At 52.2% G+C, this 26,246-nt stretch overlaps 8 protein-coding genes and 1 non-coding gene across 9 annotated transcripts; 4 read left to right on the top strand and 5 right to left on the bottom strand.

Moving 5' to 3' along the window:
- Window positions 1–791: 791 nt before the first annotated feature.
- BBK36DRAFT_145466 (hypothetical protein) lies at window positions 792–1,275 on the top strand (the record flags this gene model as incomplete). The annotated part of the gene is made up of 2 exons (XM_024897525.1): window positions 792–817; window positions 874–1,275. 2 exons carry the CDS (start codon window positions 792–794, stop codon window positions 1,262–1,264), a joined length of 417 nt encoding a protein of 138 aa, XP_024746754.1. The 3' UTR covers window positions 1,265–1,275.
- Window positions 1,276–1,578: 303 nt separating this feature from the next.
- Window positions 1,579–1,678, bottom strand: BBK36DRAFT_t165. The gene has a single exon. It is a non-coding gene; the product is annotated as a tRNA-Ile (tRNA).
- A 136-nt stretch (window positions 1,679–1,814) lies between these two features.
- BBK36DRAFT_1126590 (NAD(P)-binding protein) lies at window positions 1,815–2,920 on the bottom strand (the record flags this gene model as incomplete). Its single annotated transcript, XM_024891397.1, has 2 exons — window positions 1,815–2,458; window positions 2,539–2,920. 2 exons carry the CDS (start codon window positions 2,918–2,920, stop codon window positions 1,815–1,817), a joined length of 1,026 nt encoding a protein of 341 aa, XP_024746755.1.
- Window positions 2,921–3,422: 502 nt separating this feature from the next.
- On the top strand, window positions 3,423–4,577 carry BBK36DRAFT_1126581 (NAD(P)-binding protein; the record flags this gene model as incomplete). The annotated part of the gene is made up of 2 exons (XM_024891393.1): window positions 3,423–4,346; window positions 4,410–4,577. The coding sequence occupies 2 exons, from the start codon at window positions 3,423–3,425 to the stop codon at window positions 4,575–4,577; spliced, it is 1,092 nt and encodes a 363-aa protein (XP_024746756.1).
- Window positions 4,578–6,545: 1,968 nt separating this feature from the next.
- On the top strand, window positions 6,546–10,462 carry BBK36DRAFT_1171668 (hypothetical protein; the record flags this gene model as incomplete). Its single annotated transcript, XM_024895611.1, has 6 exons — window positions 6,546–7,256; window positions 7,436–8,069; window positions 8,129–8,741; window positions 8,816–9,428; window positions 9,519–10,408; window positions 10,447–10,462. The coding sequence occupies 6 exons, from the start codon at window positions 6,546–6,548 to the stop codon at window positions 10,460–10,462; spliced, it is 3,477 nt and encodes a 1,158-aa protein (XP_024746757.1).
- Window positions 10,463–11,717: 1,255 nt separating this feature from the next.
- On the top strand, window positions 11,718–12,624 carry BBK36DRAFT_1181947 (hypothetical protein; the record flags this gene model as incomplete). The annotated part of the gene is made up of 2 exons (XM_024896281.1): window positions 11,718–11,783; window positions 11,914–12,624. 2 exons carry the CDS (start codon window positions 11,718–11,720, stop codon window positions 12,622–12,624), a joined length of 777 nt encoding a protein of 258 aa, XP_024746758.1.
- A 227-nt stretch (window positions 12,625–12,851) lies between these two features.
- BBK36DRAFT_1126844 (hypothetical protein) lies at window positions 12,852–14,033 on the bottom strand (the record flags this gene model as incomplete). The annotated part of the gene is given in 2 exon segments (XM_024891427.1): window positions 12,852–13,200; window positions 13,213–14,033. 2 exon segments carry the CDS (start codon window positions 14,031–14,033, stop codon window positions 12,852–12,854), a joined length of 1,170 nt encoding a protein of 389 aa, XP_024746759.1.
- Window positions 14,034–15,083: 1,050 nt separating this feature from the next.
- Window positions 15,084–15,701, bottom strand: BBK36DRAFT_1094062 (hypothetical protein; the record flags this gene model as incomplete). The annotated part of the gene is made up of 1 exon (XM_024889052.1): window positions 15,084–15,701. A coding segment is annotated over one exon (618 nt), but the record flags the coding sequence as incomplete, so codon positions are not given.
- Window positions 15,702–20,057: 4,356 nt separating this feature from the next.
- On the bottom strand, window positions 20,058–22,204 carry BBK36DRAFT_1126388 (hypothetical protein; the record flags this gene model as incomplete). Its single annotated transcript, XM_024891374.1, has 2 exons — window positions 20,058–21,238; window positions 21,307–22,204. 2 exons carry the CDS (start codon window positions 22,202–22,204, stop codon window positions 20,058–20,060), a joined length of 2,079 nt encoding a protein of 692 aa, XP_024746761.1.
- Window positions 22,205–26,246: the final 4,042 nt, after the last annotated feature.

A 26,246-nucleotide genomic window follows, 5' to 3' on the forward strand; every position in this document is an offset into this window, starting at 1 on the left:
AGTCGTACAGCTTTCGGTGACTACCGCATCGGCTGGGCGAGGCTAGGCGATAAGCTTGACTTTAAAGCCGATCTCGTCCAGTCGGCAAGTCCGAGTGACAGCGGCAGGTTCCGGGGCGTTGGATGTTAAATTTCTAAGCTGTGAGAGGCGGCCAATGAGGGCACCGTGGCGTCGCGGCAGGGTTGAATTGAGGTTGATGGCAGTTTTGATTTAACTTGTCGACTACCTTGCGGGTGTTCCGGTGGTCAGAAGGTTGTTTAATATGACCAAGTGAAGAGAGGTTGGGAGCTGTGTACTCGTAAGTGGCAGTGGGGCTGCTTAACGCCGATGCAGGGCAGAGACTCAACTCTCGCAGGCGTCGGAATACAACTTTACGTTGCATTATTAATCTATTGCCAGGGGGACTCGTAACTTCATGCAAAGAATGATAGGTAGACATCAGTCGGGTGCCAATCGCATTGTCACTCGACAGTTTTGAAGTTCAGCAATCACAAGATGAAGGGGTAGAGATTCCTGTTTTGGCCTTGGGACAAGGAAGGTTGATACACTGTTATGAACATCATTGACAATTTTGGAACAAAAATGCGTGGACGCGAGATGATTATGAATGTTGGAGCGGAAGGATGAGAGGCAGGATGAGAATGACCTCGGAGAGATACTATAAAAGACGTTTGATGCCGCTGTTATTGAAGAGAAGAGACACTACTGGAGCAGCAATCACTTCCCAGATACATTATTAGCCCTTTTAAATTCACCAAGCACAAAGGACTTCATCATCTATCTCAAGCAAAATGAAGTTCCAAACTCTTGCCCCAGTGTAAGTTCTCTCAATTCATCGCCTCCAACGTCTCCAACCACTAAACAAACCACCAGCCTTTCCTCCACCGTCGCCATCTTCACCCACGCGGCCACCGCCCAAAAGACCATTTGCGCCGGCACCACCGGCGAATGGTTCTCCATGGCCGTCTACCCCCAGATCCACAACGCCACCTACGACTCGACCTTTGACATGGGCTACTACAGCCAGCAGCAGATGCCCTGGATCTACTCCCTCTTCAAGCCCTTTGGCATGACGGGCTACACCATCACCACCCTCGGCCTGGATGCTCCTTACAGCACTCTCACGCTCATGTACTTTCCTACCGCGGAGCAGTTTGAAGAGGCGCTGGCCGCGCATGGGGATGAGATTTTTGCGAGGGTGCCGCTGTTTAGTAGCGAGTATCCGCCTCACTATATCGGCCAGGTGTATAACATTACCGTTTAGATCGGTTATCGTATGCCACACGAAGTACTTTGTAGATGGATCGAGATCGAGATACAGACGGTTTTTACCGGGAATAGAAAGAGATGAAGTCAACTGAGGGTTTGAATCTATTTCCCCGGCTTATGATGATCCCGTTCTCCACATGCCGTGCATGAACTCGATGTTGTGGCCAGGGATCGGTCTTTATAGCAAGACGATGATTACTTTCACAGTATCTATCCGATTGCCGCTGAGGAATCGAAGGGCACAAAAAGAAAAAAAAAAGATAGGGAAAGAGAAAAAAGCAAAAATGGAATCAGACGGCACTGGAAGCTTGCTCCCGGCAGGGCTTGAACCTGCGACCTTCGCATTACCAACACTAGGCGAGAAGCCGAAGTATTAGTACGAAGCTCTAACCAACTGAGCTACGGAAGCCCTCATGATTCTTGGCACTGTGCGTCGTAACTTGGCTCATATCCACCAGCAGCTGATCAGTCCGAGATCACTTGTGGGATATACCGTACCATCAGATCTCGATATTCAACGAGCCAACACGCATACATATACGTCTTCAAGTAGACCGGTCCGCTCCAATCATCTCCAAGCTGATATCCCATAACCTTGCTGCACTCTCCGCATCGTGAATGTGTGCCGCATATCCAGGCGCCAAAACCGTCATATCTCCGTTCCAAGGCTCACTCTCCTGGCAGTCTTCTAGATAGACGCCCGCCCTCTCCTCCCACTCGCGAGCCAAAGCTGCCCATACGGTCGTTGCGGCTCCTTGCTCAGCATTCTTCATTCTCCCCGCGACGATGGAATCGCCGATTAGGGTGTTGAGTTGGGATTCCGGTGTCATTCGATTGAGTCTCGTGCCGCCGATGCCACCTGGATGAACAGCCAGGCCGCGGACACCGCGTGCTCCAAACCGCCTCTCAATCTCCAAGGCCATGTATATGTTGGCCGTCTTGGATTGAGCGTACCCCAGCAGAGGCTGGTAGTCCTCTTCATGGTCAAAGTTAATGTCGCCGAATCGGATGCCTGACTGGCGGTGGCCTGAAGCCGACAAGCAGACAACACGCGAATGGAAAGATGGCGCGCTCGATGCGATTAAGGCATCTTTGAGAGCCTGGAAGAGAGCAAAGTGTCCGAGGTGATTGGTTCCAAAGTGCAACTCGAAGCCATCTTCGGTCCGTCCCTTAGGATATCCGCGGATGCCTGAGAAACGAAGAATCGGATTAGCGAGGTTTGGATTATCAGAAGAAACGCTGCACTCCGTTTTTGGCATCAGATCTCACCGGCGTTACAAATCAAAATGTTGATTCTACCACTCGTTCGCCTCAGAAAGGCAGCCGTAAACTCTCGTACACTCCGCAGCGAATCCAAGCTCATCTCCATATACTCAACCTTTCCCGCTTTTCCATCACGCCTCAGCTCTTCCTCCGCTTCTTTGCCCTTTTGCGGGTCTCGGCCTGTAAAGTAGATGTCCGCACCAGTAGCATGCAAGGCACGCGCTGTCTGGAATCCAATGCCGGAGGTGCCCCCAGTGACGAGAATCACCTTTCCGCTGAGCTTTCCATCCAAAGCTTGATCGCGGACGATCTTGAGGGCGGTAGGACGAGCGTCTCCGGGACCGTTTGTGTCTCGGTGGTCGTTGGCGTAAGGGGCAACGGGCGCCATGTTTGAGATTTCTTTCTCTGTGTTCGATGGTATTGATGAATGTTCCACGATTTACGATAAAAATGCCTAACGTCTTACGAGATGTTAGGCAGCTTCAGCCACTAGATATAACATCAGCTCAACCCTCAAGGTCTATACTACAACGATGTGTTCACCTGATGGACAATACTTGAAATAACCAGTAGAAGCGGACTTTTCGGACATTAAGCAAAGATGCAATCCCATAACCAATCCCATGGCATCTGACCCGATCGTGAACCCGATCGGGAGATCCGGCCGGCGGCTAGCGTGCCCGGCCGAAAGTGGGGCCGTGGGATACGGACTTACCGGCAATAGACTTGCCTTGAATCCACGAAGAAGAGCACGATGCCCAGCATAATACACGACGACTGTTGCGTTTCACTCGGGGTTATCACATAGATATTAGTATATATAGGTTGTAGTTGACCAAGAAAGAGGAGGGAAAAAGAAACAAAGTGGAAAAAGTAGTCATCCCATCAAAATGCCTTCCGCAACTACACATGCAGAATTCGGCCCTCACACAACGGCTTTAACCGTTGCCGCAGCATTCCCTTCCGCCATCGCAGGAAAAACCATCCTCATCACCGGCGTCAACCTCAAGGGCCTCGGCTACGCCACCGCCCAAGCCTTCGCCTCGCAAAACGCCGCTCTCATCATTATCGCCGGCCGCACCCCCGCCAAGCTCCAGGAATGCGCCGATGCCCTGGCGAAGCAGTACCCCAACACCAAGACACGCCTTCTCGAGCTGGATCTAGGCACGCAGAAAAGTGTTAGGGAGGCTGCTACGAGGGTCAACTCTTGGGATGACGTTCCGACCATTGACATTGTTGTGAACAATGCGGGCATTATGAATGTGCCTACACGCCAGCTCAACGAGGATGGCATAGAGCGCCACTTCGCTACGAACCATATTGGTCACTTTCTCCTTACGAGCTTGATCATGCCTAAAATCATTGCGGCCGCTCAAAAGCCAGGTGCCATAAAGGGGGCTACTCGAGTCGTCAACGTCTCCTCCACTGGTGCAAACTATAGCCCCATACGCTGGAGTGATATCAACTGGGAGAAACCCACTGGCACATTGCCTTTAACCGAGCAGCCCAACTACCCCGGCCTTTATCAACTCGCCAAGTTAGATGAAGAGGCCGTCAAGGCTGAGAGTTACATCCACCAGGGCGCCTATGGACAGTCCAAGACGGCCAATTCCCTGTTTAGCTTGGGCCTCAACGAGCGTCTCTACGAAAAGTACGGGATCCTGAGCTTCGCTGTACACCCAGGCGTAATCATCACCGAACTCAGCCGGGAAGTGCCCCGCGAGGAGGTCGAAGCCAGAATCGAAATGCTCAAGAGCAGGGGTTTTGTTTTCAAGGAGCTGAGCGCTGGAGCCAGCACGTCTCTGGTAGCGGCTGTTGACCCGGCTTTAGCACTGCCTGCCAAGCGGCCTCTTAAGAGCGAAGCGGATCTGGCCAAGATGGGTCCGGAGGTGAAGGGCGAGGATGGAGAGTGGGACGGTAGAGGCGTGTACTTGAGTGATTGTCAGATTCTTGACAACACTAAGATGTGGTACACGAGTTGGAGTGAGGCAGAGAAGCTGTGGGCAAAGAGTGAGGAGCTTGTGGGCGAGAAATTTGCGTTTTGAGTACTAGAGAGTTGCGAAGTTCATTGTCGCTCTTTTGAAAAGCTGTATTCTCAGACCGACAAGAAAATATATCAGAAGATATATCTAACTCACAAAATCACTGCTTCGAATTCAAATCTTCATTTGAGACATTATCGTCGAGCCACTCCTCATGGTCAATTAACGGTAGAAGACGCACACCGCGTAGCCTCTGATAGAGATTCAGTGGCAGTCGGGTCTTTAGTGCGTTCCTGCATCTTCATTACTTACTGAATCTGGCCTTTGCTAGTTGCCATTGCCAGTTACTCTGCGAAGAATCAAGGAACGAAAACGAAAGGCGTCCTCTTTTTTGATTACTCGCAGTGACCTGATTACTCACAGGCAAACCTTTGGAAACTCTAGCGCTGTGAATCCGCCATTTTGATTCTATTTGCGATCACTTCAAGATGCCGTGTGGGCAGCTCACATGATGGCAGCAGGTTAATCAGAGAAGTTGAATAGCTCGAGTCACGAGTTCTAAAACTGACAACGTGAAGAAAGGCCAAGAGCTTCAGCATATCTGCATATCAGGAAACTGTGGCCCATACCTGACGATTCTTGAGACGTCTGATTTCTGGACCAAGGAATGTGAAACAGATACACTCTGTCCTACAGCCTCAACTCATTCGCAAGCCCGTCAACTGGCGATGTGATATTGGTCATCCGCAGCATATTTTCGTTTATGAGGATGAGTAAGTAGTGAGAAAAAGTATTTGAGCCATTGCCGCTGGGTTTGCATCGCAGCTACTCGGGTGAATATCTCCACGATCCGCAAAGTCTACCTATGAAGGGCTTGAAGCCATAGCTCGGTAAATAGGGCAACTTCATTGGACATATCCCGAATACAGTTGCCGAACTGACAAGTCATAAGGACTTTCGAGGAGGTACGATATGACGCGGATTTGCCCTTTTTTTAACTATCACATCCGGAGGATTTGTTGATATGTATGCCCAGCTGGAGTGATAGTTTGATAGCCATCTTACGTACTTCCCTGGTACGTAAGAGTATATCCCTTCCCATAGCTGCCAAAGAAAGAAATAGGCGTGGTATGTACGACACCAAATCCTATGTCAGCTTATTACCTACATCATCTGGAAACCCAAGATGTCCAAGGCTTCCTCCTAGAATACTAGGATCTTCAAACAGCCGCTCTACTTAGGACTGGGCTGCGCCATCTCCCCCTCATTGCCAAAGATTAGGCCTGCAGCAATATTGGGTATAAACGCAGTTGAGGCAAATTGCTACCCTCACTGCCCGACCCCTCCCCAAGGGCTTGATTGTTGTCTGAAAGCTCATCCAATGATTCGTCGACGCTACCCGTACAATGTGGCGTAACCTGAGACACACACATGCATATATACAGTACGAGTACAGAGCTGAAAAGCTAGGATCGTGGATGTAGTTCGTATACCACAAATCTCCCGTGGCAGAAGAAAAGACGGAATTTGAATGAGAAACACCCCTTGGGTGAGTTTAGGTATATAATTTTTTTTTCTGATGATTCCGTCTCTTGGTACTGAAGTAGGAGGAAAGGATCCGGGCAAGTCGTAGATTTGCCAGTCATCATTGCCACCCGCTGCCAAGGAACAAGGCTGTGATGGGCCCCTCAAAGCTCCGGGTATCAACGATGAGCGCCGATGGCGCTGGACTTGTGATAGATTGCCACGTAAATGCGCATTGCATGGGTATGATTGGGTCGTCCAACAGCATTTAGCTTGCAAGGGGGCCTGCAGGCTGGACGGGGATGGCAAGATGCACGCGAGAACACACCGAGATGCAAGTTCAGCTTCAGTGCTGAGGGGTTTGCATCGGCTGGGCTTTTGGGTGCGCGAACTTGCTCGACTGGCATTGATTCCTTGCTTGCAAACATAACTCGATAGAGAACTCGCTCATGATCCTTCCATTCACAATTTTTGCTTCTCTTCAAAGGTCGACCAAGACCATTCGCCATGAGTACTAGTAAGACGAAAGAAAGAAAGAGGGACAAGGTCTGGGGATTCTTTCGGGAATTGTCCAGGCCTTCTTCTCCATCATTGAATGATGCTCAGCCTGCCTCTTCGGGACCTGCCAATGCAACTTCGCACTTGGTTGGAGCCTCAGCCTCTCTCTCTCTGCTTTCTCCCACTCCGTCGCCTTCTTCGACCCTCAGGCCATCTACAGCTTCGGCGGACCGTCTATCCGCCGCGACCGGATCTGTTTCCACCGCACCGCTTCCTCCGGACCTTTCTTCAACCGGTCCCTCTTCAGTTTTAATCGTGCCCCAAAGACCAGAAACACTTCAACTTCCTGCTGCGCTGGACTCGCCTCAGCCTCCTTCTGTGCCAGACACGCCTCAACAACCGCCAACCTCGGATCTCTGGAGTCAAGCCTTTGCCAAAGCCAACGAGGAAACCCAAAAATGGATAACAAAACATGGGCTCCAAGCTTCTGTCGCGCAGCCGAGAGACCAGATCAAAGAGCTTATCAGCCTCGTTGAAGGCAATAAGCTATCCGAACAAAGCGAGGAGCCTTTCAAACTTGAGATTGGCAACCAGAAAATTATCGTCCGCGAATACGTCGCCGATGCTGTGGCCTTTATAACAATGGTGGGCGACGCTGCCATCGCTTTTGCGCCGCCACAGGCCGGCGCACCGTGGGCTGTCGCAAAGGCAGTTATGAAGGTAGGTATTCCATAACTCCCCTAGCACCTATGAGTTGAGATACATTTCCCTGTTCTACCTTCACTGTCAGTCATTTGGTTGGGTATCACAACTTCACCTAGCTGGGTAGCCTGACCGAGGAATCAAGCACTGTAGTTCTCTGGAATGAATATTGGGACACGTAAGCTGACCAACGCTAGATCCCGGTTAAACACATAGAGCAAAAAGCCGCCCTTCTCGGAACAGTCCAGTGGTTCACGCGCATTGTACGCAGAGGGCAGATCTACGAGGCCCTTTATACCACCGAGACTACGGCCGAGGGGCCCACACTCAACTTACACGATGCGCTTCTCGAGATATACATCGCTGTATTGGAATTATTAGCCAAGTCAGATGCCCTATTCGAGAGCGGAGTTGCCAGACAGACATTAACGGCAATCCTACGACCAGACAGTGCTACTGGTGCTGTGAAAAATCTCTCTGAGAAGGAACAAAGGCTCGATCGAGAGGTTCAAAGTTGTGAAGCCTCGCGATCTTTCATATCATCCAAGCAGACAATGGATGGAATAGACAGCCTCAAGAAACAACTGGACCAGCTGTCTTTGCCGCTGCCCCGGATCGACAAAGGGATCGCCAGCCTTCTGTCCAAGGTTGAAAAGAGGGAGCTAGAGAAGCTGATGGACTTTATAAGCAGTGAGATGTTTGGAAAAAGCCACGCCACTGTGAATGAAGCGAGATTGGACAGGACCGGGGAGTGGCTACTGGCCAGCAAAGAATTCCTTGATTGGCAAAAAATTCCTTCTTCTTCTGCTGCTTTATGCCTTAAAGGAACCGGTACGTAATCATTCCTATCGCCTTATAACTCCGAAACTGTTCGTCTAACCTCGGCTTAGTCGGCACCGGAAAGACATATCTTACGTCCAAAGTCATTGATCACGTCAAAGAGACGCTCAAAGTTTCGCAGCATGATGAAGGATTCGCGTTTTTCTACTGCAATCGATCCGGGTCATCGATGCAAGATCCGATGGTCATTCTGAGAAGCTTTGTCCGGCAGCTCGCCGGCAAGGCATTTGATGAGACTGGCCGGATTCAAAGCAGCCTGATACAGAGATGTGAGATGGCAAAGAGAGAGGGAAGGGAATTGGTTTATAGGGACTGCAAAGAACTGATCCTGGAATCTTTCAATTCATATTCAAAGACGACCATTATTCTCGACGCACTGGACGAGTCCGACATCAGCGAGTATAATTTAGGCGCCGTTCTTATCGAGTTGATGGGAAAATCGAAAAGGCCAGTCAAATTATTCATCTCGAGCCGACCGGATAGAGAATATCTGGAAGAAACTTTCGGTAATAGCAGAATAATTACCGTGGATGCTACCAGCCAACAAGAAGACATTGAGAGGTACCTCACAGCGAAACTCTACTCAACCTCATTCTTTCAGGGGCGAAATCGGGATATCCAAGCCAAGATCAGGGAGGTATTTGCAACTAAAAGTCGCGGAATGTAAGTTGACTCACATCGCTACCTGTTTCTGTGTGTGTGCGGAACTCTGGTCCTGACTGGCAATATTGTTCTAGGTTTCGATGGGTTTACTTGCAGGTCAAAAGTCTTCAGAGATGTGTCACAGACGATGCCATCCACTCCTGGAGCCATAAACTACCTCGCAACCTAACAGAGGCATATGATCAGCTGTGGGAAAGAATACAAGAACATGACGCATCGGATGTCAGCTTAGCTCAGCGAGCCATTATATGGGTATCGGTTTCCCTGGTGCCACTGAAAGCAGATACTCTATTGGAAGCTATACGATACGACGTCCAAGGATCTGATGTGATACGAAAGGAGAAGCAGACGCAGCAACAGGTTCTAGAGCTTTGCCAGGATATGCTCACTATCGAGGTGAGACGGGAGAAAAGGGTGTGGATGCTGCCGCATGCCTCTGTGGCTGAATATGTTGAGTCGAAAGGCTGGGTAAAGTGGAAGTGCCACTCATTTGCCGCAAAAGTGTGCCTCGGCTTCCTTCTCGAATTTTACCCGGGGAGGTCAGAAGAGGGGGGGAGTTCGGAGGAGCCAGAAGAGTCACATAAAACCGGGTTCACAGAGTACGTTAAGATACGCTGGGACGACCACTTGCAAGCTTACGAGAAATGGCTGGAAGGGATGCACGAAGAAGAGGCCGATGCGGATCTTGTCATTCTTCTAAAGCGCTTCCTTGGGTCGCCAGACGAGAGCAGTCACAGCTATCGAAGATGGGTAGACACCGGATTCGTTGGGTTGCAGCCAAGCCGGATGGCTCTGTTCACGATATGTCGGAATGGATTATACCACACTTTGCGGGACTGGTGGCTGGGAGGCAAAATCACCCGGGAGATGGCATTGATACAGACCATAAGAGAGGAGAACGCGCTTGAGCTTGCGGTGAGAGGCTGCGTGGCAATCTGCAGACATTTGATCGGCTTGATATTTGATGCCGAGCATCTGGATACCGAACGATACGCCAAAACACTACAAACTGCAGTCCAATACGACAAACCCGATGTTGTGAATTTGCTCATGACGGAGGTGAATATACCTTTGGATCTCAATTCCTCACTAAACGGAAGCGCATCCCTGGCTCAACATGCCGCCATAGCCGCACCCAAAACATTGAGATGGTTCCTGGATCAGGATTGGATACAACTGGAATTGGAGAATGACAGCGGCTCCGAATATGGCAACGTCTTGATCGCTGCAGCAGCATGGGGCAATGCTGAATCGGTCCGCATGCTACTTGAGGCCGGCGCCAATGTCAATGCCGCCGTGCAAAACGGTCATTACGGCAGTGCTCTTGTCGCAGCAGCATACTGTGGTTGGAGTAAATACATGGCACCGACAGTCCAGCTGCTTCTTGATAACGGCGCGGATCCGAATCTGGTACTGAATGGCGGCAAGTACGGCAGCGCGCTTGAGGCTGCACCTGCAGCCCCCGGCGCTAACACTAAGGTGCTACAAATGCTGCTTGCGGCAGGTGCAGATCCTGCCGCCGTGTCAGGCCGAGGCGAGCATGGAAGTGCATTGGCCGCTGCGGCGTTTTGGGGACAAAAATACTTACTCATGATGATGATCGACCATGTTGGTAAAGAGAATGCTATTGAAGCCCTTTGCCAGAGCAGGTGCCCGCAAAAAGAATGGTTTGAACAATCTGAAGTTGGCCGCCGAACGGACACAGCCACGTACCTTGCTAGGGACGTGGGAGTGAGTAGAGACGTTTTAGATCGCATTGGTTTGGACGAGCGCGGTTATCGGAGCGAAACGGAAGCGGGTGGTATATTATGGGAATTCACTGAGCCAGTGTAGGTCAATGATTGGAATTTCACAGCATGAGTGTAACACAAAATTTGTATACAACAGCTCGAATTTCCATACCAGCATGCTGCTAACGTGTCGCACCATGAGAATAGACTCGGGCATACAGCTTGAGGTCTTACGAATATGGCTGGTATCTAGATACTTGTACATCCAAGAACGCCGATTTTGTACACAGAACTCATGCGCCTTGTCACTCCCGCCGACTACTGTATAGGTTGATTTTGGATCCGGATCATGTCTACCATATATCTGCTCTGCTGCGCTCTGGCAATGTGCTCAAGAAGGGTGATTGGAACGTACGAGGCTATCAGTGTCGCGGGGTATCAATTGGCTGTTCGGTATGTTTTCAGACCTAGAAATAAAATATCAAGCATGTTCACACTCCAATCTCGGGGCACATTCAGCGCAGCGATATCTGGTCATCCAGAGACGAAACCGCATAGACTACCACCTCAACTCCCAGCGCAAGTAACATCTGACAAAGGTTCTACAGCAACGAGATGCTAAATAAAACGCAGCTGCCGTCTCCTCATACCGCCTGTTGATCCGGATTTCGATATCAATCTCCAAGTTTTCGACAGTTTTACAAATCCACTTCGAACCCTCATCTCTTTCTTCTTCCCGCATAGACATTGAAATACACTCAAGACAAGCAGCCAATGAGAAGCTGCATACAACAGCCACACTTCCCAATCGGGCCACTTACAGTCTGCCACCTGGACCCCTCAAACGAGCATGAAAACCTCCGAATCGATAAGGCATGCCACGTCAATCGTGACGAGATTCTCTGTAAAGCCCATGGCACCCTGCATACTATTTTCAAGTATCACATGTCAGTAGAATCTCATCATTGAACAAAGAGCGTTTTGGTCTTGCTGCTCCTTGTGCCGCCCCCAATTCATTATGCACACACACAATCTTCAACCAATGTGACAACTCCATCAATCACTGCGCTTATGTATAACACAGCACCACATTTGGGTGCATGTATAATTGATACCCAACTCAATTCATATCCCAACTGACAACAGCACTCTCCTTAACTTACCAAAAAACATCAATCTCCCTCAGCCATATCCATCATCACCGACAGAGTAAAGACCAAACAGCGCCTCCTCACCAAACCTCAACATGCCATCCCTCACCCTCCCAACCTCGGCATCCACAGAAACTCTCCTCCTCAAATGCCAAAAAGAAGTCAGTCCCCCCCCCTTTCATCCCGCACCCATCAACCTCCCTAACCCTCCTCCGCAAAACCCTCACCCTTCCCATCAACAATCTCCCCCCCCCCTTTGAACCGAAACTAACATCACCACTCCTACCTTAGACTCACAAGCCCCCCCTCCCACCAACATGGACAACCCACCCCCCCAACCAAGAAATCCACCCTCCCCGCGACACCCTCGCCCTCGCCATCCGCATCGACGCCGCCGCCCCGACCTCCATCCGCTTCTACGACTCCGCCACCAACCGCCCCGTCGGCTCCGTCGGCCCCGAGTTCCGCGGCTCCCTCGTCCTCGTCCCCTGGCGGCCCGGCCTCAAGTTCGTCGTCGCCCCGACGTGCCGCCGCAGGAGCGGGTGCCTTGTCGGCATCATAAGGGAGGGCAAGGGCACGCCGCCTAGGGCAACATCTGCGGAGACCCCTCCTCCTCCCCCTCCTCCTCCCCAGGTGGTTCCGGAGATGGCATCGCCTGCGATGACTCCGGACGTTGCGTCCAAGGTGGTGCAAAGGACGATTCCAAAGGTCACTGCAAATACAAAGGTCAAGGTGACACCAAAAGTGAACTTGAATGCGATTACGAAGAAGGTGGGAGGCAAAATGAAGAGTCACATCCCCGTGGCCATTCCAAAGCAAAGTACAGGTTCTTCTGGCCATGATGGAAAGGCGCAAGACGGGGATCAAGAACGACCTCCGCGACACGGTACAGCGATTCCGTCTCCAGTCAGCAACAAGGGCAGCAAGCGGCGCAGGCATGTGAGCTTCGATGACAAGACCATGATGGGGAAGCGATCCAAGATGACGGTGGCGGATCGTTGAACTCAAAGACCAGAGGTATGGTCAAGCTTGAGCAGCAATTTCGATGATGATTTCGTCTTTTTGTTTGAGCTTCATCTGGATTCTCCCCCATTTCTTCTTGGACGCAGCTAGTATTGCTAAATCACGGCTTTATTCCTTCAGCTAATCTATACATCGCTCATCGCTAACTCAAACAAAATGCACAAAAACCCCCCAAAAAATGAACGACAGATTCTAGAATCAAGACCTCAAAAGTAATCAGTCCCTCCATTAATGTCATCCACAAGCCCGTCATCCAACTGCCGGCAAAATTCCAATGTGTGCTTCCACAGCCCGTCCCACGCGGCGTCATGAAACTCAAAGAACCACTGATACGCCTCGCCCCAGATGTCGGGAGTCCGATAGTACGACATGAACGATTCAATGGCAGTGCAAATCTCGTCGACGTCGTCGGCGCTCGCGGAATGCGGCATGAACATGGCCAGGCAGATGTAGAAGCGAATGCCCAGCGCTCTGCCCTCGGCCCACGACGAGCGGTTCATCTCCGTCCACACCTCGCCGTCGTCGCGGTTCCAGCAGCGAGCCATGGCGTGCACGCTGCAGCACTACAGCAGCTCGAGGAAGCTCTGCACGCCGTCGCCGGGCGCCTCTTCGCACATCCACTCGGGCACGCTGTGGCCCAGCTGTGCCACCAGGTCGCAGCGCAGCTTCAGCTCCGCGGAAAACATCTCCCGCTGGAACAGCGTCATGAGCTCGGCTGAGTGCTCGGCCCGGGGCTCCGCGTCGGGGCTGTTACCCAGGGCGGCGTCTCGCACGTTCCAGAGCCGGGAGGCAACTTGTTGCAGCTCCTCTTTTGTCTTGGAGTTGATGGAGACGAAGCCGTCGGGAACGTTGCCCTCAGGCCAGCGGTTGGCGTACTTGCGCAGCGCGCGTCTCCAGAAGCCGTCTGGATGCTTGGGATAAGTGTAAATGGTCAGCATGTACTCAATGTACAGCGTCAGGTCGAGCATGCTGCAGAGCGTCTCGGCGTCGTGGATCGCGTCCAGCGTCGGGCGTTGCGAGAGAGCCCACAGGCACTGCCAAACCTCGTCACCCTTGCGGCTGACTTGCAGGATGCCCATGGTCAGCAGGCAGATGTCCAAGTTGGACGGGTCCAGCATCTTGCCCAGCATCGTCTTGAGAATGGAAATCCTGTGTTGGTTGAGCACGGCCGCCAAGTAGAACGAGCTGGCTCCCAAGTTCCGCAGGTCGAACCTCGACGTGAGATTGCCCATGACCATGCAGATGATTTCGGGTGGTAGGTGGTCAATAGATCGCTTGGGTTCGTCGGAAACGTGAGAGATGATCGGAGCGCTGAACCTGCCGGTCCATTGGATTGGGGACCTGGGAGGCGTCGGAGGGAACGTCGGTTCTGCAAATGGCAGCTTCATCGTATAGCTTCAGGTGTTGTTTCGTAAACGAAAGACGCAGTATCATGTTAAAGTATGATGACTATTGATGCTGGCTCGATCCGCGCGCTGAGTGACTGCGGACGCGTCGCAGTCCGGCGTTTGGGGTGTCAAAGGGTCAAGTTTTGGAGTTGCAGGTTGACAGTTGGCGGCTGTCTTGAACTTGCCCAAGGTACGTGTAACCATTCTGCTGCACCAGGGTAGCGGCAGTTGCTGCCTCGAGATGACAGCTGCCTGACTGCTTTCATTGTTGTTCAACCAGGAGCAACTGGCAAACAGAACATTGACACGGTGGAAAATACGTCCAGGTACTGGTCAGTCACGGTTAGTTGCTCTTCGGCCACAACATCAATATGGTGCTATCAAGGGTTAATTCTCACAAACATTACTCGTATATGGATGGCACTTGGCTTCAGATACCCTCGCTCCCACGAGTACATGATCTCTCTCATTACATGACTTAAGTCGTCATAGTGTGCCTCTTCATTTGCCATTTGTCACCTTCTCATCCTGGTCCAGTTTTCCACTCTGTATTATATTCCTGATCTTATCGTCCTTCATGAGTCGGGCAAGGAGACCTCCGACTTCTGCTGCTGATGTCTCGCCATTTTCATGACAGTCCGAGATCCCGTTGCGGTCGCCGGGCTCGCTTTCGTCGTCCGAGAATGAAATCAGCTTCTGGGGCTGGCACTCGGAATGAGACTCTTCCAACTGATTCTTCTCCGTCGATGTCTGTTTCTGTCCTTCATTTGTCTTTTCAAGGCCTCGTTCGTAGCCCATTCGGAATCCACTTTCAAAGCCTGCCCTGTACCAAGCCTCGTATTTATCATTCGGTGTGTCTAAAGCCGAGGTCTCTTTGGGTACACTCTGCTCATGCACAGTCTTCTTAGGGACGTTGGGAACGATCTGCTCGGGAACATTCTGGTGCGGAACATTCTGGTTGGTACTGTTTTGACTGGAAAGGGGGGCAGCGCTTGTCTGATTGCTGGTGCTGGTGTAGTGATGAACCCCTTTCGCCGTCGGGTTTGCTGTCCAAAACTCGATTTTCTTGCGGTGCGCCCAATCTCTCAGCTCGTCGGGCTTTTGGATGCATTTCAAAGCAATTTCTCTGGCTGCCAGTGCATTCTCGAGCCGATCGTGAATGCCTACCTCCCCGTGAAGGCCCTGTCGGAGAGTGATTCGAAGAAACTCACTGCAAACATGGGGCAGCGGCGATTTATATTTGCCTTTCCCCATGAGCGGTATTCTTTTCGGGAAAATCGCAGCCGTGACAAGAACTTGAGGATCGACAATGTTGGTGTGGTAAAAGCGCAGCAGCTCCAATGGAAGTCGAATGCCATATCCGACCAGGATTGTCTCCTCGTCAATGTATTCGAACAGCTTGTCTCGTGCTGCTCTCCACCCCGCAAGACATTGTCCGCTCTTCATTGCGGCATTTATCTGGTGCAAGTCGATGCCATGAATGTTCTTGCGCCAGTCGAACATTGGCTGCGAGAGGGCAACGAGCGAAGAGACCAACGTGTCGCCAGTGAGACAGTCAACGGCACAGATGGCCACCGGCTCGTTTCGCCTGCTTTCCGCAATGCCAAACTCACAGGCAATGACAACAGCCTTGCGTTTCTGGGCTGAATCTCGATGTCTCGGCGACATCACGTAATGCCTTATTCCAATGCCCGGGTTGGTGGGGATGCCGGCAGGGAGCGCTTCATTAGGGAGCACAACGCGCTCTTGTCGTAGCACGTCAAGGGAGTGGCATCTTTTAAGCAACTCCTCGTAGAATTGGCATCTCTGCTGGCTGGATAAGCAAGAGTAGGAGTTGCCCAGATAACCCATCTGCGTCGATGAATCCGGCCATGGGACGCTCATGGTAGCGAGGAGAGAGTGTGGCCCGGGAGAGAAGGAAGAGCAACTCAAGCCTTGTGCAACTCTGCGTATGCTGTCAGGCAGCTTGTCTATCTGCTTGACTCTTCTGAGTAGAGAAATGGGCCTGGATGTGAAGGAGGTCAACAAGGCTATGCAGGTCGTCGAGGTGGCTCGTCCATCTGCCCAAGTCCGACGAGAAGGGGCAGCGAACTCGGAGTGATTGAAGTGATGAGAAAGAAAAAAAAAGGTTGAAATCTGAGTTGAAGGAAGACAAAAGAAATGGAGGCAAAGAGCATCGGGGCGTAAGTTGTGTCGGGCTGGCAACATCAACGGAACAGTCCAAGGGCCGAGTCACGCCCTCGCACCTCAGGCAGCAGTGAATTATGCTGCGGCGTCAAGACATCCGCCCTGTTTGTTCCTCTCTACCTAAGTATTTGTACTCTATGGTCTGTATAGGTATCATTGTTCATCCCGTGTAACCACTATTGACCAGACCGGCAGGGGGATGGAATTATCGTGGACGCTGGATATCATCAACCCGGGACCAAACCGTGAAGGACGGATCAAGTTTCAACAGCTCTCCGGCTTCATCCATCACAAAGTCAGGGGGTTCCCATTCCAACGTTTACAGTCTGCTATCGCTACCCGGTCACTCATAGCCAGAGTGCCTTTTAGCGTCCCATTCTCGCCCGTGATATCGCCCTCCACTCACTCTCCCTTGTCAATCTCCTGATCTCAGCACACGCTCTCAGCTTGCGGCTCAGAATTCGCAAAGCCTACAAGTTTCTGCTTTCTTTCAAGACAGATACAAGGTGTTCCAAGCGAGACTGTGTACGACTGCAAGGCGCGCCCGCCTAGATAAACCGTGGATGGGTGGAAAACATTGGAACGACTTTGCCTAGATGCCTCTCGGTAAAATAGGGTCATCTCTTTGCAACGGTTGCAGAAGAACTGCCAGCCAGCGGTCTTGATGATGCTGTTCTGATCGCAGAGGAACTGGAGCATCTGCGTCCAAAGCCGATGCTCGATCAGGGAAGCGGTTCGGTTTTCGTTATATTCGATGAATATACGCAAAGCGCCCTGGGCGTAGGCTCGGGCGTCGCGGGCCATGGGGGCTTTGTACGTTCCCGTAAGGTTCCCACATTGTCTGAGGGATTCCAGACATTTGTGCACAGCGAAAGCGACGCCTCTGTCTTTAGGGTATGCCAGCGGCATGAAGGCCAATCATTGAGTTCATGAAGTTTGTTGTCCTCAAGGTAGAATCGTCCTATAGCAACGTTACCGAAGAGTCCGGAAGAGTGATAAGAAGAAAAGTCGGGATATGCTTATGCTGCAAGGGAAACATACAAAACACAACGTTCCTAGCAACTCCTTGATTGAGATATCACGCAGAGTTCGATGGACCTCTTGCACATCTTCTCATTTCTCTTCTGCTTCTATGAAGAGGCGGTGGCAGCCTCTCCAAAATCCGAAAGAGCCTGAAACAAATGGAAAACAAGCAAGTTTGTGGCTCTATCATTACATAGGTAGGGTCGCGGATTTTTTTCCAAGTAAGCGAGCCCTTCCAACACAACAGACGTTCTTCATCCGTTCTTTAGCTGGTGAGCACTTTTCAATACCATTGTCAAAAAGAAAGATAGCTTCGAAGCTGAACTCGAAGGGGACAGATGGTGACATACAGTATACATGTGTGACTCGCTCAGTCTCGCAGAGTCGAAAAGACGAGCGATATTTCGCCTTCTAGCAAAGCGGCCGTCATACCGAGCGTCTGGATGGTCCCCCCGTACCGGTTCTTGAGGAGGTTTTTGGTTCCAATAGAGATGAGGAAGGAGAATCAGGGATGGCATCCATCTTGGGGGAGCAGCTTGGGGGTCGCTTGTGAATCCACGCTCTTACAGTTCGTAGAGCAGTGGCATACGGATGGCATAGAAGAAGCCCATATCCAGTCTGGTCATTGACGACCGTCGTGCCACGCAGGGCAGTTTTCCTCGTTTTCCAAGTTCTCGGTCACCAAAAGTTGCACCATCCATGGCGACAACTCGACGGCGGCATCTTTTCGTCAGCTGTGTTGTTCTCCGTCACTCACTATCCTCCAGCAGGCGGCTCAGTAGATGTGCGAGTTGTTCTTCCACACATCATTCTCTACTGTGTTGCGCAAATCCGTTATATCCCAATGGCCAAGTCAGGCGGAGAAGTGTGCGTGTTGACATCCCATCATGCCAAGTACCGGATCCGGTCCCGGTGTCTCAGTGATGATCCATAACCGTCTGTCTCTTCATGTGCTGGCTGGCCGATTTGGATAAAGCTCTTGGTGACTGCCCTCCTCTTCAATCTTTCGGACCAAGTCCGCATGCCCAATGTCTCCTTCATGCTGGATGTTGATAAGACTCTCTGCGGGCTGCGGTAAATATCACTAACCCAGCCCAGGGCACATAGTCTCTCGTCCCTCTCCTCGCACCTGTCGTCATATGTTATGCAATTCTGGATGCCAGATATATCCGGCGACGCCATGACGAAAGAGGCTCTCCATGATCGTTATTGTCGCTCAGCAATAAAGGGGACGTTCCATATCTCCTAGAACATCTCCCAAGGCAAATGATTATCTTTGCCCTCTCAGTCGGTAGATAACTATAAACTGATTCGTCTGTCGGATCCGATACTCCAATTCAAGGCACAAGGACACCCCCAGAGCTGGCTATCTTCAATGACCACAGCCTTGTCAGCGGTGGAATGGCCTCGACGGTCGTTGTAGACATTCCTTCGGCCCATAAGTTCTGTCATAGCTTGAGACCTTGACAAGATGTGAATCATCTTGCCCCATCCAGCATCGAAGTTCCGTAATGTCGTAGTAAGAACGCAGTCGTCAGAGCAGCTAGATCAGCTTGACGTTGGATGCTCCAGTCTTCGCCGGTGCCGGACAACGGGGAAGCACATCAGTTCGAGTTTTTTCCTCCAAGCACCATCTTCTCCATAGGCCTGACCATCTTCCTATCACTAATCTGTTCTGGAGGGCAGCTCGGATTACCAGTTTGTGTGGATAGCCAGGTATGTTTTTCCTCGGCCAGGGTTCGTCGGTCGTGTTGTATGTCCCATTTCTCCTCAGCGTCTGCATTTCTGCCTGGATCACGCTGTCTGTCTGTCGATAATGTGCTTCATGGGCAACGGCGCTCCTTAAAACACTCACGATTCAGTATCACACTCCAGACAATCCAAAAGGGGCCAGGGGGTGAAAGCATGTGCGCATACTTCTCCTACACCACAAAGGAGGTTAAATGAAAACACCTCCCCATCCACACCCACGCCCATTACCTCAAAACATCCCCCTATAAACTCCCTCAGGGAAGATAACGGAAGAATGCAAAAGGAATGACTGAAGAACCGCCAAACAACCCGAGCGGAAACTGAAAGGGTCTATATGCACCTTCGCAAAAACAACATCCAAGGGACACTCTGAACATAAGTACCCGTGAGGCCTCACATGCTCACCGACGAAATGACTCAGACCTATCCCCTCACCAAGCATCTTCCCGTCTATACGAGACCATTCAACAGATGCATCATGATGTCTCATCAAATCGCACGGCAATCTACATTAATTCTTTACCTTCACCGACTCCTCATTCCCCCAACAGGACCTTCAGATGTCCTCACCCGAGAGTGTTACCCTAAATCAACACCTTATAATCCCCAACATCACAGAAATCAAGGCAACAGTCACCAGATCGCACACGCACTTTGACTGAATTGAAGAAAAAGAACGTCAACTCCTAATAGAACTACTTCGTACACATCGCTTCCACCGCCGTCCACTCCATTACACATACATTGTCACATTCATCTGCTACTCACCCCCCTCGCTAAGCCCAAAGGCCCTCGCTTGTCAATCCACGCGCAAACGAAAGAGAGAGACAGAGATAGAAAGAGAAGAAGTAAAAAAGATGCCGTAGACTCCAATTTACAAAACCCAAAACTACATCCAGATTTGAGGCATAAGAGGTTTTCCATTCGTTCAATCACTAGCGGTTTCGTCCTACCCTTTGTATCCTTCTATCCACGCGACACCGCCCACCTTGCCAACCAAAAAAGAGAAGAGAAAAGAAATGACGAGAGGCAGGAAAAGACAAGAAAGAAGAATCACAGCAACTATTCAGACACTTGTTTCTTGTCTTTTCGGTTTTTGATGACAAACTCGGACATGATCTGGATATGATCGGCCGGGAAGTGCCAGTTGGGGAAAGCTGGGATTCGTTTCATGTATGTCGGATCGGGAGGACCCAGCAGCTCGACAACTTCCAGGGTGTTGGCCGAGTACCAGATGTAGTCGATGACGTCTGCGAAGCCGGGCGTGTAGTTGGTAAAGGGTAACTCGTCCGGCGTGTTCTGGATGGGCGCGTATGCGTCTCGTAGGCTGAAGGGGTGCTCGATGCCGTCGCGGGTGAAGCTTCCATAATGGAAGTTGTTCAGCTCTGCGTGGTCTGGCGGTACACGACCGAGGCACATGAGTTCCCACACTGAAGAGTCCTTTGTCGAGTTAAAGTCACCGCAGACCACCAGTGGAATGTCCGTGTTGGATCGGTACTCTTGGCTCGGGCCCGGCTCGGCTTGCGGCGGCGGCGGAGGTTCGTCAGCGTCGTCGGATCGCGGCAGCGTAATCATCTTCTTGTCCTTGACTGCCGGCCACCTTGCGTACTTCTCCGCCAACTTTGTCACATGCTCCATGAGGATGCCCGTCTGGATCAGCTTGACGTCTGCCAGTGCCGAGTCCCACGTCAGATGCACGTTAACCAGGATGATACGAGCGCCAGTCAGTCGGGACTCGAAGAAGCAGATGACGGCAATGTTGTCCTTTGGCATGACTCGGTTGAAGACATCATGCTGATTCTTCATGTCGGGGCGGTTGATGGCAATCGAGGCAAACTCAATCAGCTGCTTGTCGAGCAGGATAAACTTGCTCTGCTTGTAGAACACAGCGCAGCCGTCGACGGTTTGCGCATCCTTTTCGGACATTGTCTTGGCTCGCGACTTGGGCCAGTGCACGCCCTTGTAGTCCATCTGTGCCAGCTCGGGGCTCAGATCCTCCTTGAAGGCATCAGTGGAGACTTCCTGCAGAGCCAAAAAGTCTGCGTCTCGTATCCGCAGCTCTTCCAGGATGCAGTTCTTGCGGTATTCCCAACTCAAGGCCCCGGTGGGCGTGTACCCATACGTCTGTGTTGTCGCATACTTGTCGCAAAGGATATTCCATGAAAAGACCCTGATTCGTTCCAGATTTTCGGGCACGTCCTCCTGAATGATGATTTCTTTCCGCGGGGTAGGGGGCAGAGGAACTACAGAAGAAGACAAGTTAGCAATCGACGCAAGCGACCCAGGGATTTGACCATTGGGGAGAACATACTCGGAGCTCCTTCCATCAGCGCATTAATCAGGCTCTTGGTGCCCTTTTCCATGATTTCCTGCTTTATGCTCGGCTCCAAAGGATTGCCTTCTATGCCTAGCATTTCCAGTTGATGAAGAGAGCCGAGCTCAAAGGGCAGCTCTTGGAGGTTGTTGTTGAAAAGGAGCAACTGCTTCAGGTAGGTGCACATGCCCAGTTCCGGGGGCAGCTCGCTGATCTGGTTGAAAGAAGCATCAAGGTGACGCAGTTGGCGCAGCTCTCCTATAGCGTTGGGAAGGCGAGTGAGCTTGTTCGAGGCGATGTAGAGTTCGTTGAGGAATTGGTACCGGAAGAGCTCCGAGGCAAGATTTCGCAATCCCTGGCCGCTCATGTCCAGGTTGTGCCAGTCCTGGCGAGTCGTCCCCTTCTCCACGTTCAACGGCCTTCTCATATCCGCCGGGTCGTTCTCGCTGTCTGCCTGGGTCTTGCCATTGGAGGGAGGCGGGCCACCGATGCCCCTGTTCTCCGACGCCTTAAGTCTTGCATAGTAGTGAGGCTGCTGCTGTTCTGTCATGGCGGAGTGCGCCCTCTCAGCCTCCTTGTGCAGCCGCAGCTGTTCCTGCCACATTTCATTTTGCGGAGCCTGCCCGGCTCGGGCATTGGTTGCGTGCCCGTTGGAGAGAGAGGCGGAGTTGAAGCTGGCCGAGGTTGAGAGGAGTCCAGACGCGAAAGACGAGTGATGGCCCAGCCCATTGGCGCCCTGGAGCATATGGTCGTGTTGCAGCCCTTGGTGATGCTGGGGCTGGGAGGGGTGCTGATGCTGCGCATGCTGTTGGAAATTGTACAGCATGTTGGGCATCCCCCGCCCTGCCCCATTCAACCGGGCATTGTGTCCCTGCTGGTGGCTTTGTGAGTACATGCCTCAGAGGTTGTGCTTGACGGTTTTTTACGATTGTCGGCTTCGGAGCCGCGGCTGTTCAGGACCGCACCGACGAGCGGTTCTGAGGGTGGCCTAGGCTGGACGATTGGGAGAGTAGGGGTGAAGGAGGGAGATGGTAAGTCTGTCGTGGCAAGCCAGTCGGGAGCAGAATGTCATCTGTTGTTTAGTGTTTGATGAAGGGGGGTCGGGGCAGAGCCCGGGTCGTAGACAAGGCGGAAGACGGCTCTCCACTAGACGCGGTGTTCGAAACGAGGGACGCTGGACGGATATCGCGTTTGCGCATGGGACCGGCGAGAGAACAGCCGTGACATGTGCACTTGTGAGGGCCGGCGCAGTCGAATCAAAGCGAAGCCGGGGTCGACCTCAATTGTCCATGAGCAGGCAGCTGACGCTCGAGATTACGTCGTCGCTGGCTGGCTAGGGTGAGGAGTAGCAAGCCGCGGGGTTCGGGGGGCTGTGGCGTAAAGCTCTGATCGGACAAGGAGCGTCGAGAAGGCGGCGAGCCAAGGGCAGGAGAGGCGAGGGAGTCGTGCCAAAAAAGATACTGAGGGCTGGATAGAACAAGCGCAGACAGTCTGCTGCGACCTGGAAGCCGACTGGTGAGGGAGAGAGAGGTCAGCCAATGTCTTTCAAGGTCAGGACACGCGAACGAAAGCGGGAATTGGGGAGGGTCCCGCTGCAAAATGGAGGGGCCACGCTCGCGGCGGCGGCACGGCGACTCACAAAGATGAGAAAAAAATACAAGAACGAGCGAGCGCAAGACTGAGATATGTCGTCACTAGATAAGATGCAACTAATACCTGGTGCGAGAAGAATAGTGGCTGGCGATATCGAGGAGAAAAAATCCGGCCGCTTTGGAGTTGACGATGAAGCGGCTGGCGATGACAAACTGCGTCAGGAAGCTAGAAGGTGCAATCACGTGCCGCTGGTGCTCCGCATCGCCGGCTCTGCGAGCTGCAAGTCACGTGCCTTATCGGTGGCGTTGCTGCGATAAGGACAGCGTTAGACAATTGAGTTTGAGGCTTGAAGCCTTGAACCATCATCACGACAGAGAGGCTTGGAGTTTATCATTTCAGCTCATTGTTCCAGGTACCAGGTAAGGCAAGAGATGCATGTTGTGTAGCTTCACCCAGATCTCACTTTGACGTCTCGAGGAGATGAGTCCATCACCCGATCTGGACGTGGTTGCATCGTCACTGAGCATTCATCGGACAATATGTACTCGTACTACTACCTACTCTACTAGGTATCAGCTATGCGTGGGACGGGACTTGGCTCTGAGCGATAGCCGGCCGCTGGCATTTTCAGTTGCATCTATGGCCGAAAACCTCCAGCTCCTCCGTTTTTGGATATGTTCTGGGCAGTTGGTTGAGCCAACGCTTCGTTGAAAGAATGGTGAAGTAAACAGATATGAAAGCACGGGCATATTTCTTTGAGCACATGTAAGGCAAGTTGCCGTGAAACCATGAACTGGTGGGCCACACCCGAGCATTGATTCATTGCATAATAGCTGCAGCCAGCACGACATCTGAACCCGCAGTGGTTCATTGACAGACATTGCCCTCAGCACTCAGGGTCTCTTTCACATGGGAATGTGTGCTGTGGAAGAAGCTCAACGGTGAGGATGCCGGCGACGGGCGTTCTTCCACATTCGGCTCCGGTTCCGAGACTTTTGTCGCGATGCACGCTCTACTTGTATGCGTTGTCCGTTCGCTTCCTTCTCACCTCCCCAACCCCTCCATAAAGCGGCCATTACAGACGAAAGCTCTTATGTAAAACAATGTCAAGTCCGTCGCAACACTCCGCAATCATATCTCCAAGGACATTGAGCATACACATATATGTTGTCTCAGTAATCAGATAGTCGGTGACGGCTCGGCAAGTTGGCTTGGATCTCAAAGACAGGCCCGTCATGTCTCTTGCCGGCATGCACATGTGATCATCAGCTAGCTATCCGCCTCTACCGCTCGCCTGCCTTTTCCTGGAACATGTCCGAGGGCGATAGAGGGAACTGATCGGCTAAGGATAAAACGTCAACCCAACAGGACATGGACAGGTGTGCCGTGGTTGGCTGCGAGAAAGGAGGGTCTTATCGGCCACGGTGAGAGACCCCGGATTGTCACGAGGCTACCTGCTCGGTGAGCCGCAGATCCATTGAACCGCAATGGTAGCACCGACGACTGCTAGGTTCATGACATGGTCGAGGTGGTTTGTGCTTGGAGTAGCGGCCAGCTGTGCGGAAACGCGGCATGCTGAAGCTGGTCTCCTCATCCGTTCGCCTGACGAGTTGATCATGAATGCGTTTTGACATACAAACCAGGACTCGTCCCAGAAGAATACAATGGCTCGCCCAGCGTAGGCATCGATTGCTGACAGCATGTTCTCTGCTTGAATCTCTACTGGTCGGGTATTCATTGGTCGAGGCTTGGAATCAGCTTGGATGACGGGCGGATCCAGGCGGGAAGAGCCAAGAGCCTGGATGAACTCACTAGAGCTGCAGCCAACCAAAACGGTGAAGCGACCTTCTGCACGGGCCCTCAATTTGGACCATTTTGCTAGCCGCGAGAGCGATTTGGCCGAGGGAGACAGACCGGGAGGCATGGAGGAGACAAAGGGCCAGAGAGCTCGACGAACGCGGGGAAACGCGTGCGGTCTGCTCCACACAATCCCCGGCGGTTTGCAGGTGCACTTGTGGGAGGGATGGCGAACCAACTGTGTTAGTTGTAGCGGAGAGAAACAGCTGGAAGCAGAGTCGCTGGCAAAGGAGGTGCAGTGGCGAAACCCAGCAAGGCAGAGAGCCAGAAATAGCAGGAGACATTTCCTTAAGATATAGGAGAGGGAGGCAGAGAAATGACTCTCAATGCACTTTTGATGAGATGGCGAAGTGGCTGCACCAGATCGATACAAAGCAGAAGCTGCATAAACGGTGGCGGGATCCGGACGGGGCTGGTCGATGGAGATGGATGGGCTGAAGAGCAACACGCCGAGATAAGCACTGGCAGGCCAGCCGCGGCCCCGGACCAGATTGCCAAATTGCATTGAATCCAGCGCGGAATCGGGAGGGATCTTTTTTCGTCTTTGGCATGTCCTTTGCTCCGGAGCGGCGAAAGAACGGTGTGACGTCTGGTGGACTTGCGATTGATGAGAGAGAAATAGGTGCAAGTGGAAGTGCTGGAGCTGGAGGCGGGCGTGAGCTGGAGCTGGAGCTCACTTCGGAACTTGTTTGGCCGCCTCCAGTCTTCTATGTGTCCCCCCAAAACCAAGCCCATTCCACCTCTCAGTTCTTCCTCTCCCTCGCCTCACCAGCAGCCCCCATCTTGCGCTCTGCTCATGTCGCTTTTATACGCATGAAGTCGCCATCTCCAAATCATCTGCCGCGCTGACTCGAGTGCATAAGAACGACTTGTCGATCAGATGCGGCAGGCTCGCTAACGGCACAGATACGAATCGTCTCCACACAGAGGCCGGTCAGCCAGAGCCAGAGCCAGGAAATTCCCGCGCAGCCTTGCAGCAGCAACAGAGACCATCGAAAGCGAAGGATTGCCCGGACGCTTAAAGCATACGGCATCCCCAGAGTCGACGGGCCAGGAACAGCAGACCACCACTGCTGCGAGGTGACGGGCCGAACAAAGACGGCACAGGCCTTATTAACACGCCAAAGAAGGACACCGAGTCCCTCCACCACGGACCTCGTTGCGTCCCGGCATCGGCATCGCTGGATCGTTGCATCGATCGTTGCATCGTCGGTTGTATCGACGCGCACACCACCGTGCACGACTGGCACCACGTCTGACCCTCTGGTTTCTCCAGTCTTGCGCCGTTAAGCTTCTGACGGGAGTTTGTGCGATTTGGCTGCCAATCCGACGCGCGGCTGGGGATCCATGTTGGCCGTTGCATCACGGTGATGGAGCGAGTGCTGCAGCGCTGCTCAAGACAAACGGCAATCTTACGCGCCGTCTGGCACACGACCGAGAGCTTGGGGTGTGACGCCGACAGCTTGCAGCAGGTTGAAACGCGGAGA

The sequence above is a fragment of the Trichoderma citrinoviride genome, assembly GCF_003025115.1.
Source record: "Trichoderma citrinoviride strain TUCIM 6016 unplaced genomic scaffold BBK36scaffold_13, whole genome shotgun sequence".
NCBI classification, from domain to species: domain Eukaryota; kingdom Fungi; phylum Ascomycota; class Sordariomycetes; order Hypocreales; family Hypocreaceae; genus Trichoderma; species Trichoderma citrinoviride.